The following is a 23,377-nucleotide window of genomic DNA, read 5'->3' on the forward strand; positions in this document are numbered from 1 at the left end:
CTGGGCAGTCACAGCCAACTAGCAGGGCCCTCTTTCATCCTCCAGGTCGCCCTGACGCCCCAAACCCGAGCTTTACAGCACTGACCCTGTTCTGGTGAGGGTGCGCTGCGCATGCGCTGTGCAATTGGTGCGGGACCCAGGAACCTCCCACTAGGCCCTGAAAGCAGATTCGCTATGAAACTTGGGGCGGGCAGGGTTAAGAGAGCGTGGGGAGTGTGGGTGCGCATGACCAGTGTCCTGCGCATGCGTTGTCTCCTGGCTTCCTGTGGGCAGGAGTTTGGGAGGCGGGGCATCCGCGTCCCTTGGCAGTGCGGAGCTGGGCAGGTCGGTCCTGACTAGACTAGGAGGTGAGGAGGTGTAGCGCTCTGCCAGGCTGACACGCACCGCGATCCCTGTGTCCCTGGACATCTTCAGGAAGGAATTCGAGTTTTCAGCCTCGGGGTTGGCAGCTCGAGGACTCCTTCGACGTGAGGCTGACCTCGCAGGGCGGCCTGGGACCCCAGTTTGCGGTTTCCCGCAGACTCCCAGTTGTCGGGGTCCTGGGAGCGGCCCGGGGCACCCGGACCCGGAGCACCGCGTTCCCGGGCGAGGGGTTGTCCCGGGCCCCGTCGGGCTCGCTCCTGCTTGTCAGATCCCTGGGGTCTTTATTCTGTGTCCCGGTGGCGAGGGACAGGTAAAGGTGCCCATGACGCTCAACAGGTGGAGGAGAAGCCTCGCCCATGCTCAGAAGTTCGGTTCTCAAGGTAGAATGAGTTAATAGCCTATGTTCTAATAGACAAACAACAGCCCGGGGATAATGTCTTTGTGCAGTGTTTACATTTTCCTTTCATTCCATTCTTATTGCCAAACAGTCTCTTTTTGTTTATCATTGTCTTTACGAAGTTAATTCTCTAGTGAGAAGTGAAACCACGCAGTCCTTCCCTATCTTAGCGGTTGCATTTATGAAACTTGGTATTTAATATTTAAATAATCCTTACCTGTAAGGGCTGGAGAGATGGCTCAGTGATTAAGTATACTTGTTGCTTTTGATAAAGACCTGGGTTTGGTTTCCAGAGCCCACATGATGGCTCGAAACCATCTTTTTCTCCAGTTCCAGGGGAAGCCAACACCCTGTTTTGACCTCTGTGGGCACCAGGCACACATGTAGTCCATATACATACATGTGGGCAAAACATTCCTACACATAAATAAAAAATTGCTTACATATGTATTTTACTTTTTAAAAAGCTAATCTGTTCACTTAAGGTTGGAGTTAAGAACATCAATAATGGAGCTAGCTCACAGTTTATTGCTAAATGAAGAAGCATTGGCTCAGATCACAAAGGCAAAGGGACCAGTGTTCATCTTTGAATGGTTAAGATTTCTTGATAAAGTCCTAGTTGCTGCCAACAAGGTGAGTATTGCCCACTCCCCACCATAAGATTGACATAAAGAAAGATGAAAATATTGTGTTTTTTTAAATGTTATGAGTCATTCACCTCAGGAAGTGGAGGATGTCATACTATGGGAATTTCTAGCTTATCCGTCTCTTAGTCAGCAGTAAAGCCCAAACCCTGTTTACATCTGCTTGTTGCATGCGTCATATCTGTCTAGGCAGTGCAATGTGACTGGATTTAAACGTCACTGTGCTGGTGTCACTTATAATCCACTTATAATTCCAGTGCCTGGGAAGGCCTCTGCGATAAGAGATTTTTACTTTCCCCTCTACAACCTCTTTGATTCAAACTTGTTTTGTGTATTTTTTTTTATTTTGTTAATATTAGATGCTTTCCTCTAGTGGGAAAATGTAAGAGTGAATCATAAAAGGTTTTCTGGAAAAGGTGAATTTTACAAACTGAATGTCACAATAGGCTAGTCCTGACCTTATCTTAGTATGTTTCTCTAGACTAATTGTTCCCTAGAAGATGCCTTTCTACTCTGTTGTCTGAAGGGAATGTGGATAATTGTCTGGGACTGAGGAATTGGGATAGGGAGACTAAAGACTTTAACATTCATGATGTAAACATTCACTTAATTCCTATTTTAGTACAGCGACCTCAGTCCACAGTTGTGTCTGATCCTTCTTGTTCAAAGATGTCCTATCTCATGTTTTTTCCAGGACGCAAGCCTCTAGCTTTCTTCTGGAATGGAAGAAAGGAGGGTAGAAAATTTTGTTTGTTTGTTGGCTTTGATTTTACTTTGTCTGACTGCTTTATTAGTTATTCCTGGCTGGCCTGGGGCTCATTGCATATCCCAGACTGGCCTCAAACATTCAGCTGTCTCCCTGCATTAGCTGTCTGAGTGGTGAAATGCTGGGCATGATGGGTGTACACCAGTATAGCCTCTTGGACAGTCAACTAGTAATTCCTTTTATTTCTAGGTGCAGATTTATTCTCGCCTGAAAGACCGAGAATCACTTTTAGGGTCCTGTTGGCTTTCAAGTTTTGTCCAGGTTCCTTTCCTATTGTTGTGGCCACGGATACCCTAGTGACCTTTAACTAGAATTTTCTTTTTGTCTTTTAAACCCCCTGTAACTGGGCATTTGTTGTTTCCCTTCCAAGGAAAAGTCTTTTTGGAGCTGGCACATGACTCACACTGCCTACAGCAATCATCTGGATGTGTTGTATTTGGCTCCCTTCTATCTTTACATGTGGCTTATCCTCTGCTTTAAATACTTAGCCCTCACTGTGTTTTGTTGTGAGAGTTGTCAGTCTTCCTTTTCAGTGATACTCACTCCTATGACTCCTACCACCACTTTACATAACTGCTTTGAAAAGACATCTGGGCTGGCCTGGAGCTCAGCTGCTAGAGTACTTGCCTCCACCATGCAGAAAGCCCTGGGTTTAATTCCTATCGCCACATAGAACAAGTGTATGTGGTGGCCGTTGTAATAATCCCAGCCCTGGGAAGTGGAGGAGTGAGCAAAAGTTCACAGTCATTCTCAGCTACATGGTGGATTCAAGGCTAGCAGAGATTCATTCATGTTCTCTCTCTCTCTCTCTCTCTCTCTCTCTCTCTCTCTCTCTCTCTCTCTCTCTCTCTCTGAGTTAACACATTTATACCAATTTATTGATTTCAAACCCATCCTTTGCAAACCCCCTAAAATCATTCCCTTCCCTTATATCATGTGGATTAGCAACTGTTAAGGGAGTTACCCACAAGCATATCTAGAATTCATTCATTTCCCATCATCTGCCTCTGCAGTGTCTCTCATCTGGGTCATTGTAGTAGGGTTTTAACTGCTCACCATGTGTCTGCCACATATATATATATATGTTGTACAGTTTGAACAGTCCAAGTGAATTGGCAGAATATTTAGAATACAACCCTTCTCTGCTCAGAACAATCACTCGGCATAAATTTAATGCTCTTCAGTGTGTCTGGAGCATCATCTGTTTATCTATTACTCCACCAGCTCCCCTAACCTTGCTGTCCTCAGATATGCGGATCTTACTTCATCTGCAAAGCCTTTCACATCTTGTTCCTGCTCCTCGGATATTTTTTTAGATAGCTGTGTAGCTCACCATTTCACCTTAGAGAGAGGTGTTTTCTCATACCACTCACATATTTATATTCTGTCCCTACCCCAGAATGTAAATTTCATGAGAATGAGGACTTTGTCTATTTTTTTTTTTGCACTGTTGCTCCCAGGGCCTCCTAGATTAGTACTTGGTATGTAGGAACTGCATCATATTTCTTAAATACATGGGTGATATTGACTAGATATTGATTATATGTAAATCTTGGAATTATGTTGTGTTGAGTATAGGCTTTTGTAGTAGGAGCTGATGATTTTCTTTCTTTCTCTTTTGATTTCTTTAGTTTCTGTTGTTATTTCTCCCTTTTCATTTCTAATTTTATTAATTTAGATACAGTCTCTGTGCCCTCTCGTTAGTCTGCCTAAGGGTTTATCTATCTTGTTGATTTCCTCAAAGAACCAGCTCCTAGTTTTGTTGATTGTTTGTATGATTCTTTTTGTTTCTACTTGGTTGGTTTCAGCCCTGAGTTTGATGATTTCCTGCTGTCTACTCCTCATGGGTGTATTAGCTTCTTTCTGTTCGAGAGTTTTCAGGTGTGCTGTTAAGCTGCTAGTGTAAGCTTTCTCCAGTTTCTTTGTGGAGGCACTCAGAGCTATGAGTTTTCCTCTTAGCACTGCTTTCATTGTTTCCCGTAAGTTTGGGTATGTTGTGCCCTCATTTTCATTAAATTCTATAAAGTCTTTCTTTCTTTCTTTATTTTGGTTTTTAGAGACAGGATTTCTCTGTGTATCCCTGGCTGTCCTAGAACGCACTCTGTAGACCAAGCTGGCCTGGAACTCAGAAATTCACCTGCATCTGCCTCCCAAATGCTGGGATTAAAGGCGTGCACTACCACTGCCCAGCTAAGTCTTTGATTTCTTTCCTTATTCCTTCCTTGACCAAGTTTTCATTGAGTAGAGCATGGTTTAGCATCCATGTGTATGTGGGTTTTCTGTTGTTTTTGTCACTATTGAAGACCAGCCTTAATCTGTAGTGATCTGATAGGAGGCATGGGATTATGTCAGTCTTCTTTTATCTGTTGAGGTCTGTTTTGTGCCCAATTATATGATCAGTTTTGGAGAAGGTACCATGAGGTGCTGAGAAGAAGATATATTCTTTTGATTTAGGATGAAATATTCTACAGATATCTGTTAAATCCTTTCGGTCTATAACTTCTGGTAGCTTCACTGTGCCTCTGGTTTAGCTTGTGTTTCCCTGATCTGTCCAATGATGAGAGTGAGATGTTGAAGTCCCCCACAATTATTGTGTGAGGTACCATGTGTGCTCTTTGCTTTAGTGAAGTTTCTTTTTTGAATGTGGGTGCCCTTACATTTGGGGCATAGATGTTCAGAATTGAGAGTTCATCTTGGTCGGTTTTTCTTTTGATGAGTATGAAATGTCCTTTTATGTCTTTTCTGATGACTTTTGGTTGAAAGTCTATCTTATTGGACATTAGAATGGCTATTCCAGCTTGTTTCCTGGGACCATTTTCTTGAAAAATTGTTCTACAGCCTTTTACTGTGAGGTAGTGATTATCTTTGACACTGAGTTGCGTTTCCTGTATGCAGCAAAATGCTGGGTCCTGTTTATGTATCCAGTATGCTATTCTATGTCTTTTTACTGTGGAATTGAGTCCATTGATATTAAGAGATATTAAGGAAAAATGATTGTTGCTCCCTGTTAATTTTTATGTTATTTTTACGTTTGTGTCGTTATCTTATTTTGGGTTTGTTGAAAGAAGATTACTTTCTTGGCTTTTTTAGGGTGTAGTTTCCCTCCTTATGTTGGCGTTTTCCATCTATTATCCTTTCTAGAGCTGATTTGTGGAAAGATACTATGTAAATTTGGTTTTATCATGGAATATCTTAGTTTCTCTGTCTATGGTGATTGAGAATTTTGCTGAGTATTTTAGTCTGGGCTGGCATTTGTGTTGTCTTAGGGTCTGTATGAGATCTGCCCAGGATCTTCTAGCTTTCTTGGTCTCTGGTGAGAAGTCTGGTGTGATTCTGATAGGTCTGCCTTAATATGTTACTTGGGCTTTTTCCCTTACTGCTTTTAGTATTCCGTTCTTTGTTTAGTGCCTTTGGTGTTTTGATTATTTTGTGCAGGGAGGACTTTCTGATCTGGTTCAATCTGTTTGGAGTTCTGAAGGCTCCTTGAATATTCATGAGCATCTCTTTAAGTTAGGGAAATCTTCTTCTATAATTTTGTTGGAGATATTTACTGGCCCTTTAAATTGTAAATCTTTGCTCTCTTCTATACCTATAATCCTTAGGTTTGGTCTTCTCATTTTGTCCTGGGTTTCCTGAATGTTTTGGATTATAAGCTTTTTGCATTTTGCATTTTCTTTGACTGTTGAGTTTTCTATGGTATCTTGAGTTATCTATTGGTATCTATGGTATCTTGAGTTATCTGTTGTATCTATGGTATCTGTTGAGTTTTCTATGGTATCTTCAGCACCTGAGAGTCTTTCTTTTGTCTCTTGTATTCTGTTATTGATGTTTGCATCTATGACTCCTGATTTCTTTCCTAGGTTTTCTATCTCCAGAGTTGCCTCCCTTTGTAATTTCTTTATTTTTTCTACTTCCACTTTTAGATGCTGGATGGTTTTGTTCAGTTCCTTCACTTGTTTGTTTGTGTTTTCCTGTACTTCTTTTAGGGATTTTTGTGTTTCCTCTTTAAGGGCTTTCTGCCTGTTGATCCATGATCTCTTGTATTTCTTTAAGGGACTTGTTTATGTCCTTCTTGAAGTCATTTCCCAGAGTCATGAGCTGTTGCTTTTCCAGAGTGTTGGGCTATCCAGGACTTGATGTTGTGGTAGAACTCGGTTCAGATGATGCCATGATGCCTTGGTTTCTGTTGCAGTGTTCTTGCATTTGCCTTTTGCCATCTGATGATCTCTGGTATTTGCTGGTCTTGCTGTCTCTGACTGTGGCTTATCTGTCCTGCAAGCCTGTGTACCTGTACTCCTGGGAGACCTGTTATCTCTGTGTGCACAGGTATGTAGGCACTCGTGGGAGACCAGCTCTTTCCTAGTGGTATTTGTGTATGTAGCTCTCTAGCCCAGGATCAGATCTGGGTGTAGATGTTAATTGGAAGACTTCTGTCCCAGGCTGCTTCTGGGCTCTTGTGTCCTCCAGGTTCCAGAAGGGTTCCTCTGAGCAGCAGGGTTGGTGCTTCCTGTGTTCTCAGTCCTCTACACACTCCTGGGTGCTTAGCTATCTCCCTGCACCACCTGAATATGGTGCACTGTGGCAGAGGATGGTCCCCAGCCAGAGACAGAAACCAGAAGGCTCCTGCCTGAGGGTTCCGGATAGGTACCTCTGAGCAGCAGTCTTGGTCCTATCTGTGCCCTCAGGCCTCTCCACACTCCTGGGTGCTTAACTACCTCCCTACACCACCTCCATATGGTGTTCTATGTCAGAGGATGATCCCCAGCTATAAACAGAACTGTTTATACTTTCTTTACACAAAATATTAATTTACAAATATTTTCTCAATAACCTGTGAGCTGACTTAAGAGAGGGTGTTTTGTTTTGTTTCTGCCCTGTGGTTTGAGAATACGGTCTATCATGGGGGCGGTGAGTGGAGGAAGATGTGGTGGTAGTCCAGGGAACAGAGAGAAGACAGAAAAGAATGCTAGGCTGTACTTCCTTATTCTTTGTTTTTTTAATTTTTTTATTGATATATTTTTATTTACATTTCAAATGATTTCCCCTTTTCTGGGTCCCAACTCCCCGCAAGTCCCATAAGCCCTCTTCCCTCCCCCTGTTCCTCCATCTACCACTTCCCGCTTCCCTGTTCTGGAATTCCCCTATACTCTTGCACTGAGTCTTTCCAGAACCAGGGGCCACTCCTCCATTCTTTTTGGACATCATTTAATATGGGGATTATGTCTTGGGTACTCAAAGTTTCTAGGCTAATATCCACTTATCAGTGAGTGCATACCATGATTGATCTTTTGAGACTGGGTTACCTCACTTAGTATGATGTTCTCCAGCTCCATCATTTGTCTAAGAATTTCATGAATTCATTGTTTCTAATGGCTGAATAGTACTCCATTGTGTAAATATACCACATTTTTTGTATCCATTCCTCAGTTGAAGGACACCTGGGTTCTTTCTAGCTTCTGGCTACTACAAATACTGGAGCATGTGTCCTTAATGCATGTTGAAGAATCCTCTGGGTATATGCCCAGGAATGGTATAACAGGGTCCTCAGGAAGTGTCATGCCCAGTTTTCTGAGGAACCTCCAGACTGATTTCCAAAGTGGTTGCACCATCTTGCAATCCCACCAGCAGTGGAGGAGTGTTCCTCTTTCTCCACATCCTCGCCAACACCTGCTGTCTCCTGAGTTTTTGACCTTAGCCATTCTGACTGGTGTGAGGTAAAATCTCAGGGTTGTTTTGATTTGCATTTCCCTAATGATTAATGATGTTGAACATTTCTTAAGGTGTTTCTCAGCCCTCCAAAGTTCTTCAAGTGAAAATTCTTTGTTTAGCTCCGTACCCCACTTTTTAATGGGGTTATTTGGTTCTCTGGGTTCTACCTTCTTGAGTTCTTTGTATATATTAGATATTAGCCCTCTGTCAGATTTAGGGCTGGTGAAGATCCTTTCCTAATCTGTTGGTTGACTTTTGGTCCTTTTGACAGTGTCCTTTGCCTTACAGAAACTTTGTAGTTTTATGAGGTCCCCTTTGTCAATTCTTGATCTTAGAGGGTAAGCTATTGGTGTTCTATTCAGGAACGTTTCCCCTGTGACCATGTCCTCAAGGGTCTTCCCCAGTTTCTTTTCTATTAGTTTCAGTGTGTCAGGTTTTATGTCGAGGTCCTTGATCCATTTGGAGTTAAGCTTGGTACAAGCAGATAAGAATGGATCGATTCGCATTCTTCTGCAGGCTGACCTCCAATTGAACCAGCACCACCAGACTATGGATCTTTAAGGTTATTTCTGCAACACTGGATGACTGGGTTTCCTCTGGCACAGATTACTGTTATGCTGCCTTCCTCTTTTGTGCCTTTGGAGCCATGTTCAGTCTTGCCTCAAGCAATGTTATACTTAGGTTGTCAAGGTCATCCAGGTGTTCTCTGTCTGCTCTATTATGGAGCGCAGATGGTGTGGTGGGGGCCACTCCCTCTGTTGATTCTTACCTAGGACGCAGATCCCCTGACAGACTGGCTGGCAGACAAACCACCTATGTGCTCAGTTACTTGGCGCAGGCAGACCCCTGGTGCTTTGCACCACCAGAGATCTAAAGCTCAGGGTGATACAGTACCTAGTGACCCTTTTCTGTCCAGGCAGGCAGCAAATATGGCTGCGGGGCTTCTCTCCTTCCACAGCTCTCTGGGCAGGACACAGGCCCCACGCCCGGCAGGCTGGCTGACAAATTGACTATGTGCTTAGTTCTTTGGCGCACGCAGACCCCTGGTGCTTTGCACCACCAGAGATCTAAAGCTTTCCTAATGTGGATTACATTAATTAGTTCTGGAATTTAAAACATTTATATTAGGATTTGTTGTTCCTTAAAGAACAATGTCCATGCATTGCCTTGCCGGCAGTTTTGAAAACTGTTCATATGTTTTGTGCAGTTCTTTGGGTATTGCAGGAGAGCATCAGTTTGGTTGTGTTCCTCCATCTGTGGAATAGAGTGAGAATATAATTTACTTTCTGCCTTGTTTTTGATCCTAGTGCCTTCTGGAACTACAGAATGAAGCTGTGTTCATGTGGACTGTTGAACTAGAAAATATAGCTATCCTCTGCTTTAAGGCTTTGGAAAACTCAAATTATGGGGTATGAGTCACAGTATCTAAACTACTAGGAACAGTCATGGCTACAGCATTGATGCCTAAACAGGCAAGAGGTACTGTTGTTGGCTAACCCTGCATTGGACTATTGTAGGCATTAGAAGGCTTAGAAAATGCTTTCTTCTGGGGCTGGAGAGAAAGCTCAGAGGTTAAGAGCACTGACTGCTCTTCTGAAGGTCCGAGTTCAAATCCCAGCCACCACATGTATCTCACAATCATTTATAATGATATAATAATAAATAAACCTTTAAAAAAAAGAAAGAAAAATGTTTTCTTCTAAATTAGTTATGACTTATGGAGACTACTTTAAAGGCATCTAAATCATTACATACCTTTTTCACCAAACAAAAGAACTAAATGACACTCTCTGATACATTTTTTTTGTGACAGTGGTGTACACGTTAACATGAGCATATTTTTCTCATATTTATGAAATGATTTGTATCATGTTTATAGGAGTCTGGCATCTTATGTGCTGCTATCCTTCAGTCTCTGCTATGTAGATATCATTCTTCTTTTTTATCTTTTAATCAATATAGGGCTTAGCTGAAAACAAGAGCACTTTAGGGCCTAAGGAGGTTCGCAAGTCTGCTCTGACCCTGGTTATGGGAGCTCTTGACAACCCAAACCCCATTTTAAGGTGTGCGGCAGGGGAATCCCTCAGAAGAATGGCTCAGGTGTTGGGAGAAGCATCTTTTATTGCCAGGATGGCCCAGTATAGCTTTGACAATACGTGCGTCTCTTGCCCATCTTCTCCACTAGTCTAAGGTGTCTCTTAAGCAGACCATGTTACCTAGACTGTACTTTCCACATGGCTTACAGCATGTGACATGTTTTTGTTCTTGTTGCTTTCCATAATCTCAAACTTTAATTCAGTAATTTAGTGACCTCTAGATTCTGGGAGAGATGTAATATGTTAAGAGCTTTGAAGGAGGACATGGAAGCCTTAGTCAAGACTTTGCACAGGCACCTGCAGCTGTGCCCGCCTCTCTGCCTCCTTTAATTCTGTTCACTCTTTTACTTACTCACTTCTTGGAGTAATACCTCACTTTAGGGGAGAAAAGAATAACGTTACACTTTAAGGCTTTTAAGAATTATTGTGCATGTCAGTTATGAAGAGTGACCTCAGAGAGTCAAACAAGTGTGACTAAGGTGAGGAATGTGGCTTTTAATATTGTTACTTGAAGTTAAAAAAAACAACCAAAAGGCCAAGAAATAACACAAGTCATATAAATTACCATTCTTAAGTTATATATTTTGAACAGTAAACATTAATCCACATCATAATCATTAAAAAGAAAGAATTGAAAGTAAGGATTAATGAGTAAAAGCAGTTTCTGAATACTTACATTTTGAGAATACTTTTTTTTATTGAATATCGTCTTCATATACATTGCCAGTAATAAAACCTTTCCCGATTTCCCCCCTCCCCAAAGACCCCCAACCCCTCCTCCTACCCCTCCCTCCATATATATGCCCCTCTACCCAACTCACTTTGAGAATACTTTTTTAAAAACCAGTGGTAGACCTCTTGGCTATAAGATGATGACACTGTTGGCAGGTAAAAACCCTGAAAAAGCTACTCAAGGAAAGACGGATTTACTTCTGTCACTAATTGCGGATGATGGTCCCTCCTCCAGGAAGGGCATGGTGGCAGGACTGTGAGGCAGCTGGCTCCATGCTGCCCTTAATTAGGAAGTAGAGAGGGTTTGCTCTCAACATGATTGCTTTGCTTACTGAATAGTTGAAGTATTTCTTCTCCAAATTCTCAATACTGTTAAGTAGTTATTTTACATCAGATTTTAATACTTACTTTGAAAAACAGTGTAAAATATCTCAGTAACTTGTTAATTGCATTATGATATTTTAATGCTTTGCTAGTACTTTGTTAAAACTTTTTAAAATTAATTTCTGTATTTTCACTTCTGTATTAGCACAAGAGTATTAATTAGATGCTATATCTGTGCTATTTTGAACATTTCTGCTCAATGTTGTGTTTATGTGATGGTTATATACAGTGTCCAATGATCATTGCATACTTGACACTTTAAATTGATGAGTTTTAAAGCCAGGTGTGATGGCTCATCCCTGTAATAGCAGCGGCATTTGGAAGGCTAAGACAGGATTGCCACGAGTTCGAGGCTAGCCTGGGTAATTAATTAGCTTTACATAATAAATACATCTCAATTAAATTATTATAAAATGTATATACAATATTTAATTTTATAATTTATTATGTATATACTAGAGGCTGGAGAAATGGCCTAGCAATTAAAAGCATTTCTGTTTTTTTGGAAGACCCAAATTCAATGTCCAGAACCTACATCAGGCAGCTTACAACTTCCCGTAACTCCACCTTTGGGAATCCAGTGCCCTCCACTGCTTTCTGTGGGTATCCACACTTAATTCACACTCTCATGTCAAAAAAATAAATCTTTTATATATATATATATACATCTAAAATATATGTAGAAATTTTCCTGTTTTATAAAGAGTTTGATTGTAATTATAAGCAGCTGGGGCATATCCCAGTGATAGAATGCTTGCTTAGTGTACACAAGACCCTGGATCTAGTCCCCAGCACTTCAGAAACAAGACAAAATATAGGAAATTTCTTAAGTAAAGTAAGAAATATTTTGTGTATTCTCAGAATGCAGGTTTTTTCTTTGTGGTACTGGGGATTGAACCCAGGACTTTGTACACACTAAGCACATTCTCTGCCTCTGGGCCACATCCTCAGTCCCACAAATACTATTTATAAATTTCTTGTTCAAAGTCAGTTATAAAGACCCTTAGAGCATTAGGTTCCAGAATAGTTTCCCATTTTGCATGTGTGGTTGCTTAGACTGTTAGGAGAGGACAATGGTGATAACAATCCCTGTTGTGCCATCTTTCTCAGGTTGAAGTTCATAACTGTATGACTGGTGATTATTTTTCTTCTCTGGTAGAACCTTCAAGGACTATGAAAGTTAGCTAGTAGTGATGCAGCTTCTAGGTCCATACAAGCGTGCTGTGTTACCCTGCTCTATCACTCCAGCGTGTTGTGTCTTCAGCAGTAGGATCTGACAAGTTCTGGAGGGCAACCTGGAACACTGGCAAAAGCCTGTAATGTTCAGGGAAGGAGTGTCTATGGGACCTCAGTGGCCAGTGACTTTAGAAGTAACTCATACCTGGCATTGGGCTCTTCTTAGCCTCTAGGAGGAGCATTGTTGCCCTGTTATAGCGTAACTGCATTTTAATGCTCTGCGTGTGTTTGTTCATATATATACATATATATGTATATATATGTATACATATATATGTATCCAGTTATTCCTGGAGTAGTTTTCTAACCTTTTTTGTTTCTCGAACATTTTACATTTAAGCAAATGTAGCTGCAGTGAAACTTTAAAAGTATACACATGGAAACCATTCACAGAGGTTTAGCAATTAGCAATTAGAAGGCTAAGCATTTAGAAGGCTAATGAGGATCACAAGTTCAAGGCCATCCCAGGATGCAATAAGACTCTAACTCAAAATATATTGAAGATATTTCCATGAATATAACAATTTAGGATTCTTGATTCAGTATAGTGAATTGTTTTCTCCAACTAAAATGCAATTATGTTTTATCTTAGACTTGGTCTCTTCATTCACTTGCCCTGAGAGTGGTTTCTAGTGGCCCAATGTACCATGGGTACTTGGAACCCACGCTGTCCCTGGTTGTTACCTTGCTGCTGACAGTTCCACCTTCACACACAGAAGTTCACCAGTGTTTGGGCAGATGCTTGGGGGCCACCATAACTACTGTTGGACCAGAACTGCAGGGTAAGCAAATTCATCTTCAGTTAAAGGGAGTGCCTGGACAAGTACTGTTCGGCTGGTTTTCTCAATATCACCATTGTGTTGCTTGCAAAGCATTTTAATAATTATCATCTACCATACATTTTGTTTTCCAAAATGTGGCACTCAATGTTTTATATGTGCCATTTTTAAAATAATATGGATGTGATGGTTTGTATATGCTTGGCCCAGGGAGTGGCACTATTAGTAGGTGTAGCATTGTTGGAGGGAGTCTGTCATAGTCCAATGGGCTTAAATTCCCTCAACCTAGCTGCCTGGGAGTGAGTCTTCTGCTAGCAGCCTTCAGATAAAGATGTAGAACTCTCAACTCCTCCTGTACCATGCCTGCCTGGATGCTGCCATTTTCCCATCTTGATGATACTGAACTTGTAAGTCAGACCCAATTAAATGTTGTGCCTTATAAGACTTGCCACAAGGTCATGGTGTCTGTTCACAGCAGTAAAACCCTAATTAAGACAGCAGGCAAACCAGAGCAGGTGTCAGGGTTTTACTGGCAGTTGTAGAGGGCTTAGACATCTCTATGTAGAGCAGGCTGTCCTTGAATTTGCAGTCTCTGGATTGCTTGGATTAAAGGTATGCATCACCACTCCTGGGTAAAGCATTTTTAAAAGTCTTGAACAGAGAAAACATTTTAAATGAAAGTCTACTTGGACATCTCCTCCACCCCTCCCCCCACAAAAAATGGAAAGGAAGTTCTTTTAGTCTGGGATGCCAAATACTGCCTCCATGAGCTTACTCTTTGATTTTACCACCCCTAACGGTGTGTTACCTGTCACTGAGGCAGCTAGTTCAAAGGAAAGGTTCATAGAAGGTTGACTGCTGCTGTACTTGGAACTGGATCTTCCTGATGGTGACTTCAACCTGAATTCAGTGAGTCATGACTGGACCCTGAATGCATACACTCAGAATTCCTGCTTCCCTTTCTGTTTATTTTATGTCTTGAGGAGGTCAACTTCAGGTCTCTAAAGAAGGAAATTGAAGAAGGCCTCAAAAAATGGAAAAATCTTCCATGCTCTTGGATTGCCATGATTAATATAGTAAACATGGCCATCTTTCCAAAAGCAATACACAGAATCAATGCAATCTCCATCAAAACCCCAACTCAGTCCTTTATAGAGTTAGAAAGAGCAATTCTCAAATTTATCTGTAATAACAAAAAACCCAGGATAGCTAAAACTATTCTCAACAGTAAAAGAACTTCTGGGGGAATCAGAATCCCTTACCTCAAGCAGTACTACAGAGCAGTAGTGTTAAAATATGCATGGTATTGATACGGTGACAGTCAGGTAGATCAATGGAATAGAACTGAAGACCCAGAAATGAACCCCCACAGCTATGGTCACTTGATCTTTGACAAAGGAGCTAACGCCATCCAGTGGAATAAAGATAGCCTTTTCATCAAATGGTGCTGGTTCAACTGGAGGTCAGCATGCAGAAGAATGCAAATCGATCCATTCTTATCTCCTTGTACTAAGCTCAAGTCCAAGTGGATCAAGGACCTCCACATAAAACCAGACTCACTGAAACTAATAGAACAGAAACTGGGGAAGACCCTTGAGGACATGGGCCAAGGATAAAATATCCTGAACAGATCACCAATAGCTTATGCTCTAAGATCAAGAATTGACCAAATGGACCTCATAAAATTGCAAAGTTTCTGTAAGGCAAAGGACACTGTCAATCGGACAAAACGGCAACCAAAAAATTGGGAAATATTTTCAGAAACCTTACATACGACAGAGGGCTAATATCCAATATTTAAAAAAATGTAAAGAAGTTAGGCTTCAGAGAGCCAAATAACCCTATTAAAATATTGGGTACAGAGCTAAACAAAGAGTTTTCACCTGAAGGATTTAGAATGGCTGAGAAGCAATCTGGAAATCAGTCTGGCGGTTCCTCCGAAAACTGGGCACCTCACTTCCAGAAGATCCTGCTATACCACTCCTGGGCATATACCCAGAGGATTCCCCACCATGTAATATGGATACATGCTCTACTATGTTCATCACAGCCCTATTTGTAATTGCCAGATGCTGGAAAGAACCCAGGTATCCCTCAACAGAAGAGTGGATGCAAAAAATGTGGTATATCTACACAATGGAGTACTATTCAGCCATTAGAAATAATGAATTCATGAAATTCTTAGGCAAATGGATGGAACTAGAGAACATCATACTAAGTGAGGTAACCTAGACTCAAAAGGTGAATCATGATATGCACTCACTAATAAGTGGATATTAACCTAGAAACCTGGAATACCCAAAACATAATCTAAACATCAAATGAGGTACAAGAAGAAAGGAAGAGTGGCCCCTTGTTTTGGAAAGACTCAGTGAAGCAGTATTCAGCAAAACCAGAACGGGGAAGTGGGAAGGGGTGGGTGGGAGGACAGGAGGAGAGAAGGGGGCTTACGGAACTTTCTGGGAGTGGGGGAGGCTAGGAAAGGGGAAATCATTTGAAATGTAAATAAAAAATATATCGAATAAAAAAATAATATAAAAAAAAAAGAAATTTTCAACATCATTAGTCATTAGGGGAATGCAAATCAAAACAAGCCTGAGATTTCAACTCCCACCAGTCAGAATGGCTTAGATTAAAAACTCAGTAGACAGCAGGCATTGGTGAGGATGTGGAGAAAGAGGAATACTCCTCCACTACTGTTGGGATTGCAAGCAGATTCAACCACTCTGGAAATCAGTCTGGTAGTTTCTCAGAAAACTGGGCATGACCCTTCAAGGGGACCCTGATATACCATTTCTGGGCATATACACAGAGGTTCCCTCAGCGTGTCATAAGGATACATGCTATATGTTCATAGCAGCTCTATTTATAATAGCCAGAAACTTGAAAGTACCCAGATATCTCTCAACAGAGCAATGGATATAGAACATGTGATATATTTACACAATGGAATTATACTCAGCAATTAAAAACAATGAATTCATGAAATTCTTAGGCAAATAGTTGGAACTGGAAAATAGGATCCTAAGTGAGGTAACCCAATCACAAAAGAACACACATGGAATAATGTGTCACTAATAAGTGGATATTAGCCCAGAAGCTCTGAATCCCAAGACACAATTCACATATCAAATGATTTCCAAGAAGAAGGAAGGAGAGGGCCCTGGTCCTGGAAAGGCTTGATGCAACAATGTAGGAGATTACCAGGACAGAGAAGTGCGAGGGGGTTGACTGGTGAATAGTGGGAGGGAAGAGGGCTTATAAGAGTTATGGGGAGGGAGGAACCGGGAAAGGGGAAATCATTAGGAATGTAAACAAAGAATGTAGAAAAATAAAAAAATATGTAATATAATTTCCTTCATTTCCTCTATAAGGTTTTATTATTAGACAAACAGTATTTAAAGTTGTCATAATGAAAGTAGAGTTGTGTTTGTTGAGTAGAGAACCACAGAATGAGAAATCCTATGGTTCTTTAGCCAAAAGACTGGTGGTTATAAAGGATAATATGATTTTTTTTAAAGTAATTCATTTCTAAGACCTAAATTTTTACCTTGCAAATACAGTTGTGTTTCAAAATCATATTTGTGGACTATATGGGTGGTTTTTTAAAAAAAAAACAATCTGAATAATGATTTGAAGAAGGGTTTAGCTGGAATATGACTACTTTCTGAGAGTCTTTTTGTGACACTAATAGCATAGTTACATTTAATGTTATCTTTTATTTTCCTGTTAGGAAATGCAGCCACCATTTCCACCATCCGATCCTCTTGCTTGGTGGATTGTGCCATCACCCAGGACCACTCTGATTCTCTGCTTCAGGCAGCTGCCATCTCTTGCCTTCAAGAGCTTCACATGTTTGCCCCACGACACGTCAATCTGTCCAGCCTTGTTCCAAGCCTTTGTGTGAGTATACAGTCATTCACCATTTTCTATCGAGAGCTTTAAATTGTCTTTGTCCAAAGACCAAACTGGACTAAAACACAAACATACTGGCTGGATTATATGTTTTAGTGTTTAAGTTTCAATAGTTATCTTCTTTTCTTTTATTTACTTTTGTTTTAAATTTTAAGAAATATTTTGATGAACTGCTTATTTCCTAGCTAAGAACTTGCAGTCTGTGGTCCCATTCTCTTAGAACTGTATTTCTTAGCACTTGATTGATGGCTTCTGAGATCTGCTGATGTCATTGCAATGTTCAATGTGTCCATTCAGCAAATATTTATGGATTGCCTGTTAGATGTAAGGTACAAGGCAGACTACTGCAGACAGTTATATAAATAAGACAAGATTAGCCTTTGTCATGAGGCTTAAGCTAAGGAGACAGTTAACAATAGCTATTTACAAAGAAGGTAAGAGCTAGGGAGGCTGTAGAACATTGGTAAAAGGTTGAGGATATTGCTCGTGATAAAGCACTTGTGTAGCGTTTAGAAGGCCCTGGCTTTGTTTCTCAACAAACAGAAAACAGAAAAGAAAAGGCATACACTTACCATAAGGAGTATATAACACAGGGCCTATCATAAGCCAGACATTGAGAAATTAGTTTCCTGAAAAATAGTACTTAAGATGTGTTATGTAGAATAGGATTTAGTGTGCAGACCAGCACAGTACCAGAGTATTCATTGGGAAAAGTAGGACGGCCTCTATATGAGAAGTATGATGTGCTTAAAGGTGTGGTTAAACCTGGAAGAGGTGAAAGTATGGACCGTGGAAAGCAAGGTGGGAAAGCAAGGATAGCTAGCCAGGGGCCAGATCATGCAGATGTTCATAGATAGTAAAACCTTGGAGTTAATTCTGTAACAAGGAACTTGAAAGGCAGGTGACATGATTAGATCTGTACTTTCTCCATTCTGTCCTCGATGCATAATGGAGACTGGATTCTTCTTTACAGTAAGCTAAGAATCTTGGTATTGTAGGAGAATGATGATAACAGTTGTTTTAGGTTGTTTGCAATTAGAATAAGGGGGAAAAGGATGGTTTCAAATGACATTTAGGAGGAAGAATTGTCAGAATGAGTTGATTAATTGGCCCTGAAGGAAAAGCAAGAAGCTGTTTTAGGTTCTGTCCTGAGCATGGTGATGGAATTTCCTGTGATTGGCATTGTTGGGCAGGGTTGGGAGGAGTGGAATACCATTATTTGGTTATAGGTGTGTGACTGATTACATGAGCCTGGAGCTCAGTTAAAAAATGAGTGGATTAAGTTAGGGGGTGGTAGCTCATGTCTTTGATCCCAGCACTTGGAAGGCAGAGGGCAGGCAGATCTCTGTGAGTTCTAGGCCAGCCTGGTCTACAGTGAGTTCCAGGACAGCTGTAGCTACAGAGAGAAACTTTTTGTCATAAATCAAACCAAGCAAACATACAAAAGACTGGATTGGAGAAATTGGTTTGGTACTGTAAGTCGTTTAGATGACCAATGGGAGTAGATGAGATCAGAGAGAGTGCTGAGTGAGAAACCCACCATGGTAGATTTATAAAATAAAAGAAGACTCTCAGTGAACTGAGAGGAAGTGGGAAGGGGAACAGGAGGATAGCAGTGATATAAGAAAGACTGAAGGAAAGTAGAGGGTGTATTCACACAAGCCAAACGCAGTAGAGGAGCAGGTAGCTGTATCAAATACTGACAAGGCCTGAGGAGAGCTGCAATATGCCCTTTGACCTTTGTCACATGATTGTTCATAGTAAGAACTTGCTGGAAGAATGATGGCAGTAAGAGTCAAAGTGATTGGTTTAGAGATGGAGCACAAGTAGAAAGTCTGCATAGACGTTTTCAATGTTGGAGCTGGAACAATGGCTCAGTGGTTAAGACCATCAGCTGCTCTTCAGAGGACCCAGGTTCAATTTCCAGCACTCATGTGATGGCTAACAATTGTCTGTAACTCCAGGTCCAGGAGACCCAACATCCTTTGTGAACTCCTCAATTACTGGCTGCACATGGTACACAGAACTAAATGTAGTCAGAACACCCCTACACATAAAATAAAAATAACAAATAAAATGTTACCCTTGAGCCATTTGAACTGTATTTCCAAAGGATAAGAACGTTGTCTTATGTAACCATAGAACAGTTATTATTTGCTTTTAGTTCAGTATTGACTCCTTGCTTTTATTAAGTCTGTCACACCTTTAGTCATTGAACAGAACTTTTGACTGTCTGTAGACACTACTGTGCAAACAATGGAGTGACTATTGGTAGAAATCTCAACATAGCAGTAGACTTCTTGCAACGTCTTTATTCAGCCTACATACATTACACCTCATCATCTCTCTGATATGATTCTGGCCTTCATGACTGATGCTGGCTTCCTTAAAACTAAAGCTTGTTTGTATTCCTTTACTTATTGATATGGTGATAATAGGAAAGCTTACTAACATCATAATCTTACCTTTATTGTGTGTACAGTGAGAGTGAATACATGTGTCAAAGAGAGAGAGTTGTATACACACATAAATGATTGAATGGGGTCAGAAGACAGTCTTCGAGAGTCAGTTCTCTCTTTCCCCCCCCGCCCCCCCGTGGTTCTCAGCCATTGAACTCAGAGTGTCCACCTCGATTGTCAGCTGCTTTTACCCATTCCTAAAAGGCAATACTTTTGAGGTGAGATGGTTTTGAGGTGTTTTTGTGCCTCTTAATTTTTATTATTCCTCAGTTAGCTAAAGAAATTGATCCACTTACATGGGATTTACCCAAGAAATACATAAATGCGATTAGAAATATGTTCAGAAATACATATAGGGGTGTGAAAGAAACACAAAACACAACAGTCTGCACATATCTTTGATTACATATGACTGTATCAGAAAATCCCATTTACTGTTAAACAGAAGCAAAAACAAAGGAAACAAGCTTGTCCTTTGGGCATTCTTCCCATATAGATTTGATATTGATAACTTCCTAAAAAGCAAAGTTATGTTTAATCTTACTATAAAAGAAGTGGATAAGGAGGAGGTGATAAAGAAGAAAGGGACATAGATGTGTATTTGGTGTTTTCTTTTTTTTAAGATTTATTTATTTATTATATGTAAGTACTCTGTAGCTGTCTTCAGATACCCCAGAAAGAACATCATATTCATTACAGATTAGCTACTATGTGGTTGCTGGGATTTGACCTCAGGACCTTTGGAAGAGTAGTCAGTGCTCTTAACCACTGAGCCATCTCACTAGTCCTTGTGTATTTGGTGTTTTATCCTCCAGTGACTCAACAGGCTTTCTGTTTACTAGTTGTTTCTAAAATAAAAATTTGCTCATTTTTCTAGGTGGGAGCTGCCCTAAGACCAGCCTTTTCACAAGATACGCCATCAGACATAATAGCAAAAGCTTGTCAGGTAAGAAGAAAGCAGGCTTTCTATAGCTGCCTTCTGTAAATTCCTAGAAGTCTTAGATTTTACTTAAAGGGAGAAAAATCAAATAGTTGCAAACACTATTGAAATACAGTAGTGTTCATTCCTTTTTTATAAATTTTCAAATAAAATCATTCATTCATCCATCTGTTCATTCATTCAGTTGTCTGATCTGTGTGAGGCACTGCGCTCATATGTAGGGCAGGACAACTCCTAGGTGTCAGCCGTCTCCTCCACTGTGTGATTCCCACACAGGTCACCATTCTGACCGAGGGCGGGCACCTGCCAGCTGAGCCATCTCGCTGCCCCTCCTCGTCTTGTCTCCTATTTTATTCTATAGGAAATGTAAAATAGTAGGCGTTAATCACACTCCTTTTTTGTCATAGCTCAGGATTCGACTTTGGATCCTCAGCTACTATATTATGTCCAAGTGAACAGACCTGTAAACATTCTAAGGGGGGGGCCAAAATAAACATAAAATATAAAATTTGTGATAACAAAGGAGTGTAGCAACAGTTAGGGCACTAGACATTATTGACCATAGGTTATGAGAATTCCTGGATTCCTGGAAAGAGCTGCACATTATGGAAGTGGCATTGTACCAGCAGTCCATGAGAGGTGGTCTCGAATTGTCCCATCTGCAGGGAGAGAGCCACCCAAGCACACGTGTCCTACCCCTGTGCTAAGGGCCTTCCTCTCCCATGTCTCCCCGAGGAAGGATTCCTGCACTGAGTTCCAATCTTTTCAAAAATGGCATTCTTTGTGTGCACAGCATTGAACAGAGCTGTCTCCTCCGCAGTCTGCTGGAGAGCAGAGCCATGGCCCTCATCTTTGCTTGGGATCCATAGGCACACTGCCTGCGACTGCCCTCAGCAGTGCCCAGCATGAAGTTCTTTATTCTTGTGGTTGAATGGTTAACTCCATGTCATTGAGTTGGTGTCTCTGGTACTTCTTGCTCTTTAGGGGAATTAAGTCCTTCCACACACAGTACGGCACAGAGAGAAGAGGATCATTGCTGTAAGGGGTAGATCTTTGCTTTGTGGTTGAAGTGTTGGGGTGAAAGTCAATCCTTTGGGACACTAAGAAACAAGTATTGAAAGTAGTCATGTGCAATTTTCTGTTTGATGATGGCGTTGTGAGCACAGCACAGCACAGCACTCGGTCCTCCCACAAAGGTGCTGAGTGCTGGAATAGTGAAAGCCCCTAGAATTTCGTCTCCCAGGGAGCAGTGTGAAGGCTCCTAGTGTTGAGTTCCCTGGAACTTGCTTGTTGGTGGCACAAGTTGCTTTTTCTATAATGGTTATTGTTTCCTGGTAGCAGATTCAAATGTCTGGCCTCCTTTCCACTTGCACAAGGAAACTTAGTGTGGAACTGGTGAGACAGTGAGTTGCACATTCTTTTACTTTATAAAGGAAGAAGCAGCTTAGAAGGTTCTTGTTTGTTGGTGAGAATAACTTCACTTCAGAGGCTTCTAATCAGGGTAATCTATCTGTAGGCAGACCTGAGAAAGCTTCACCTGTAGGACACCCAGCTGTTTCTGTGAGGCTGAAAAACAGTCAGTTAAAGCCAGAGCAGAGTCACAGACACAGTGTACCTTAAATATTTCACTTGAGCCTAAAGTGCAAAATATGTACACTTGCTTGCTTGGTGTAGGGCCAAGGTCTTTTCTCTGAATCTGGTTTTGTTGACTCTTCAGTGCATTGTCTTTACACACAAATCCATAAAGCATTACTTGCATTTTCCAGGTATAAAATCCTCTTAAAAACCCACTTACATTTTTATTTCTGTATGTGTGTGTGTATATGCTCGCATACATGTATGTGGCCACAGATGCTAAAAGAGGGTATCGTTTCTCCTGGAGCTATACTAGAGTTCTGGGCAGTTGAGAGCTGCCTGACAGTGCTGCTGAGAACCAAACTCTGGGCTTCTTCAAGAGAGCAAGGGCTCCTAAGCACTGAGCCATCCCTTCAGCCCCTAGATGAGTGGTTCTCAGCCTTCCTAACACTGTGGCCCTTTAATACAGTTCCTCATGTTGTGGTGACCCCAACCATAACATTATTTTCAGAGCTACTTCCTAACTAATTTTGCTGGTATGAGTCATAATGGAAAATATTTTTGGAGATAGAGGACTGTCAAAGTGGATGTGACCCACAGGTTGAGAACAGCTGCCCTAGACTCCTTAAAGGAGAGGAAGTAGTTAGGTGTTTTGCAAAGAAAGTTTAGAGCCACATTTCTGGTGTTCACGAAATTCCCTGACTTTTAGTTACATTTCAACCAAATTGCACAAACGTCCTGTATCTCCAGGATGTTTAGTTCTGTAGGAATCAACTCCTTTATTTCTTCTGACACTCTTATATTGCATGTCACTTTGAAGTTGGTATTTGCAGAACTATTTTGGTGGAGGAATTTAACTTGCCTGAAGTATGCCTTTAATAGCAATGTTTTTAAGTGCTCTTATTTTTATTAAACATAGTTTTCGGTTTTTGAAAATAAGATTTTAAGCAAATAAAGTTGTTGATGTAAGTATTTGGTCAGTTTTTAAGGTTTTAAATCTTAAAAGACCATTAGCCATCCATGATTTGAAACCCAAATACTCCAGAAACCTAGAATGGTTTTATAATCTTTTTGGTAGCAAAACCTGAGCTTACAACACTTATTTGCCCCTGAAGCTGGATGAGGTTTTAGTCTTCATTTGTCTCTGAGTGATTTCTAAGGTGTTCTGTATTACAATGTCCATGTGTCCACAGTGTGTTTCACCCCCGACCCTTCCCACTGTGTTCCTCAAGTGGTTCCTTTGTCCATTTTACCCAGATGTCGTGGGCGTGAGCAGAGTTGCCAAAGCTGGCACTGCCCAGGCCTCTTCCTGGTTGGCATCCTTCTGTTGACTTCAGTGTCTGTCCTCAGTGCGTTTCCTTTATTTCCCTGGGTTTCCAATT

General features: G+C 41.0%; 1 protein-coding gene across 1 annotated transcript; it reads left to right on the forward strand.

Annotated features, from left to right (window-relative positions):
• The first annotated feature begins 308 nt into the window (after nucleotides 1-308).
• LOC127688003 (HEAT repeat-containing protein 5B-like) lies at nucleotides 309-20,875 on the forward strand. Its single transcript, XM_052186761.1, has 7 exons — nucleotides 309-347; nucleotides 1,246-1,393; nucleotides 9,187-9,288; nucleotides 11,601-11,694; nucleotides 16,840-17,009; nucleotides 20,358-20,426; nucleotides 20,828-20,875. Exons 2-7 carry the CDS (start codon nucleotides 1,268-1,270, stop codon nucleotides 20,873-20,875), a joined length of 609 nt encoding a protein of 202 aa, XP_052042721.1. The 5' UTR covers nucleotides 309-347; nucleotides 1,246-1,267.
• Nucleotides 20,876-23,377: the final 2,502 nt, after the last annotated feature.

Source organism: Apodemus sylvaticus, chromosome 6 (genome assembly GCF_947179515.1).
Source record: "Apodemus sylvaticus chromosome 6, mApoSyl1.1, whole genome shotgun sequence".
Lineage (NCBI taxonomy): Eukaryota > Metazoa > Chordata > Mammalia > Rodentia > Muridae > Apodemus > Apodemus sylvaticus.

Excerpts from the sequence above, each read along its gene's own strand:
- LOC127688003 (XM_052186761.1), top strand. The coding sequence starts at position 1,268 with ATGGAGCTAGCTCACAGTTTATTGCTAAATGAAGAAGCATTGGCTCAG. Across the intron at positions 17,010-20,357 it reads GCCTTGTTCCAAGCCTTTGT|GTGGGAGCTGCCCTAAGACC; the intron begins GTGAGTATACAG and ends TCATTTTTCTAG. Across the intron at positions 20,427-20,827 it reads TAATAGCAAAAGCTTGTCAG|CTCAGGATTCGACTTTGGAT; the intron begins GTAAGAAGAAAG and ends TTTTTGTCATAG.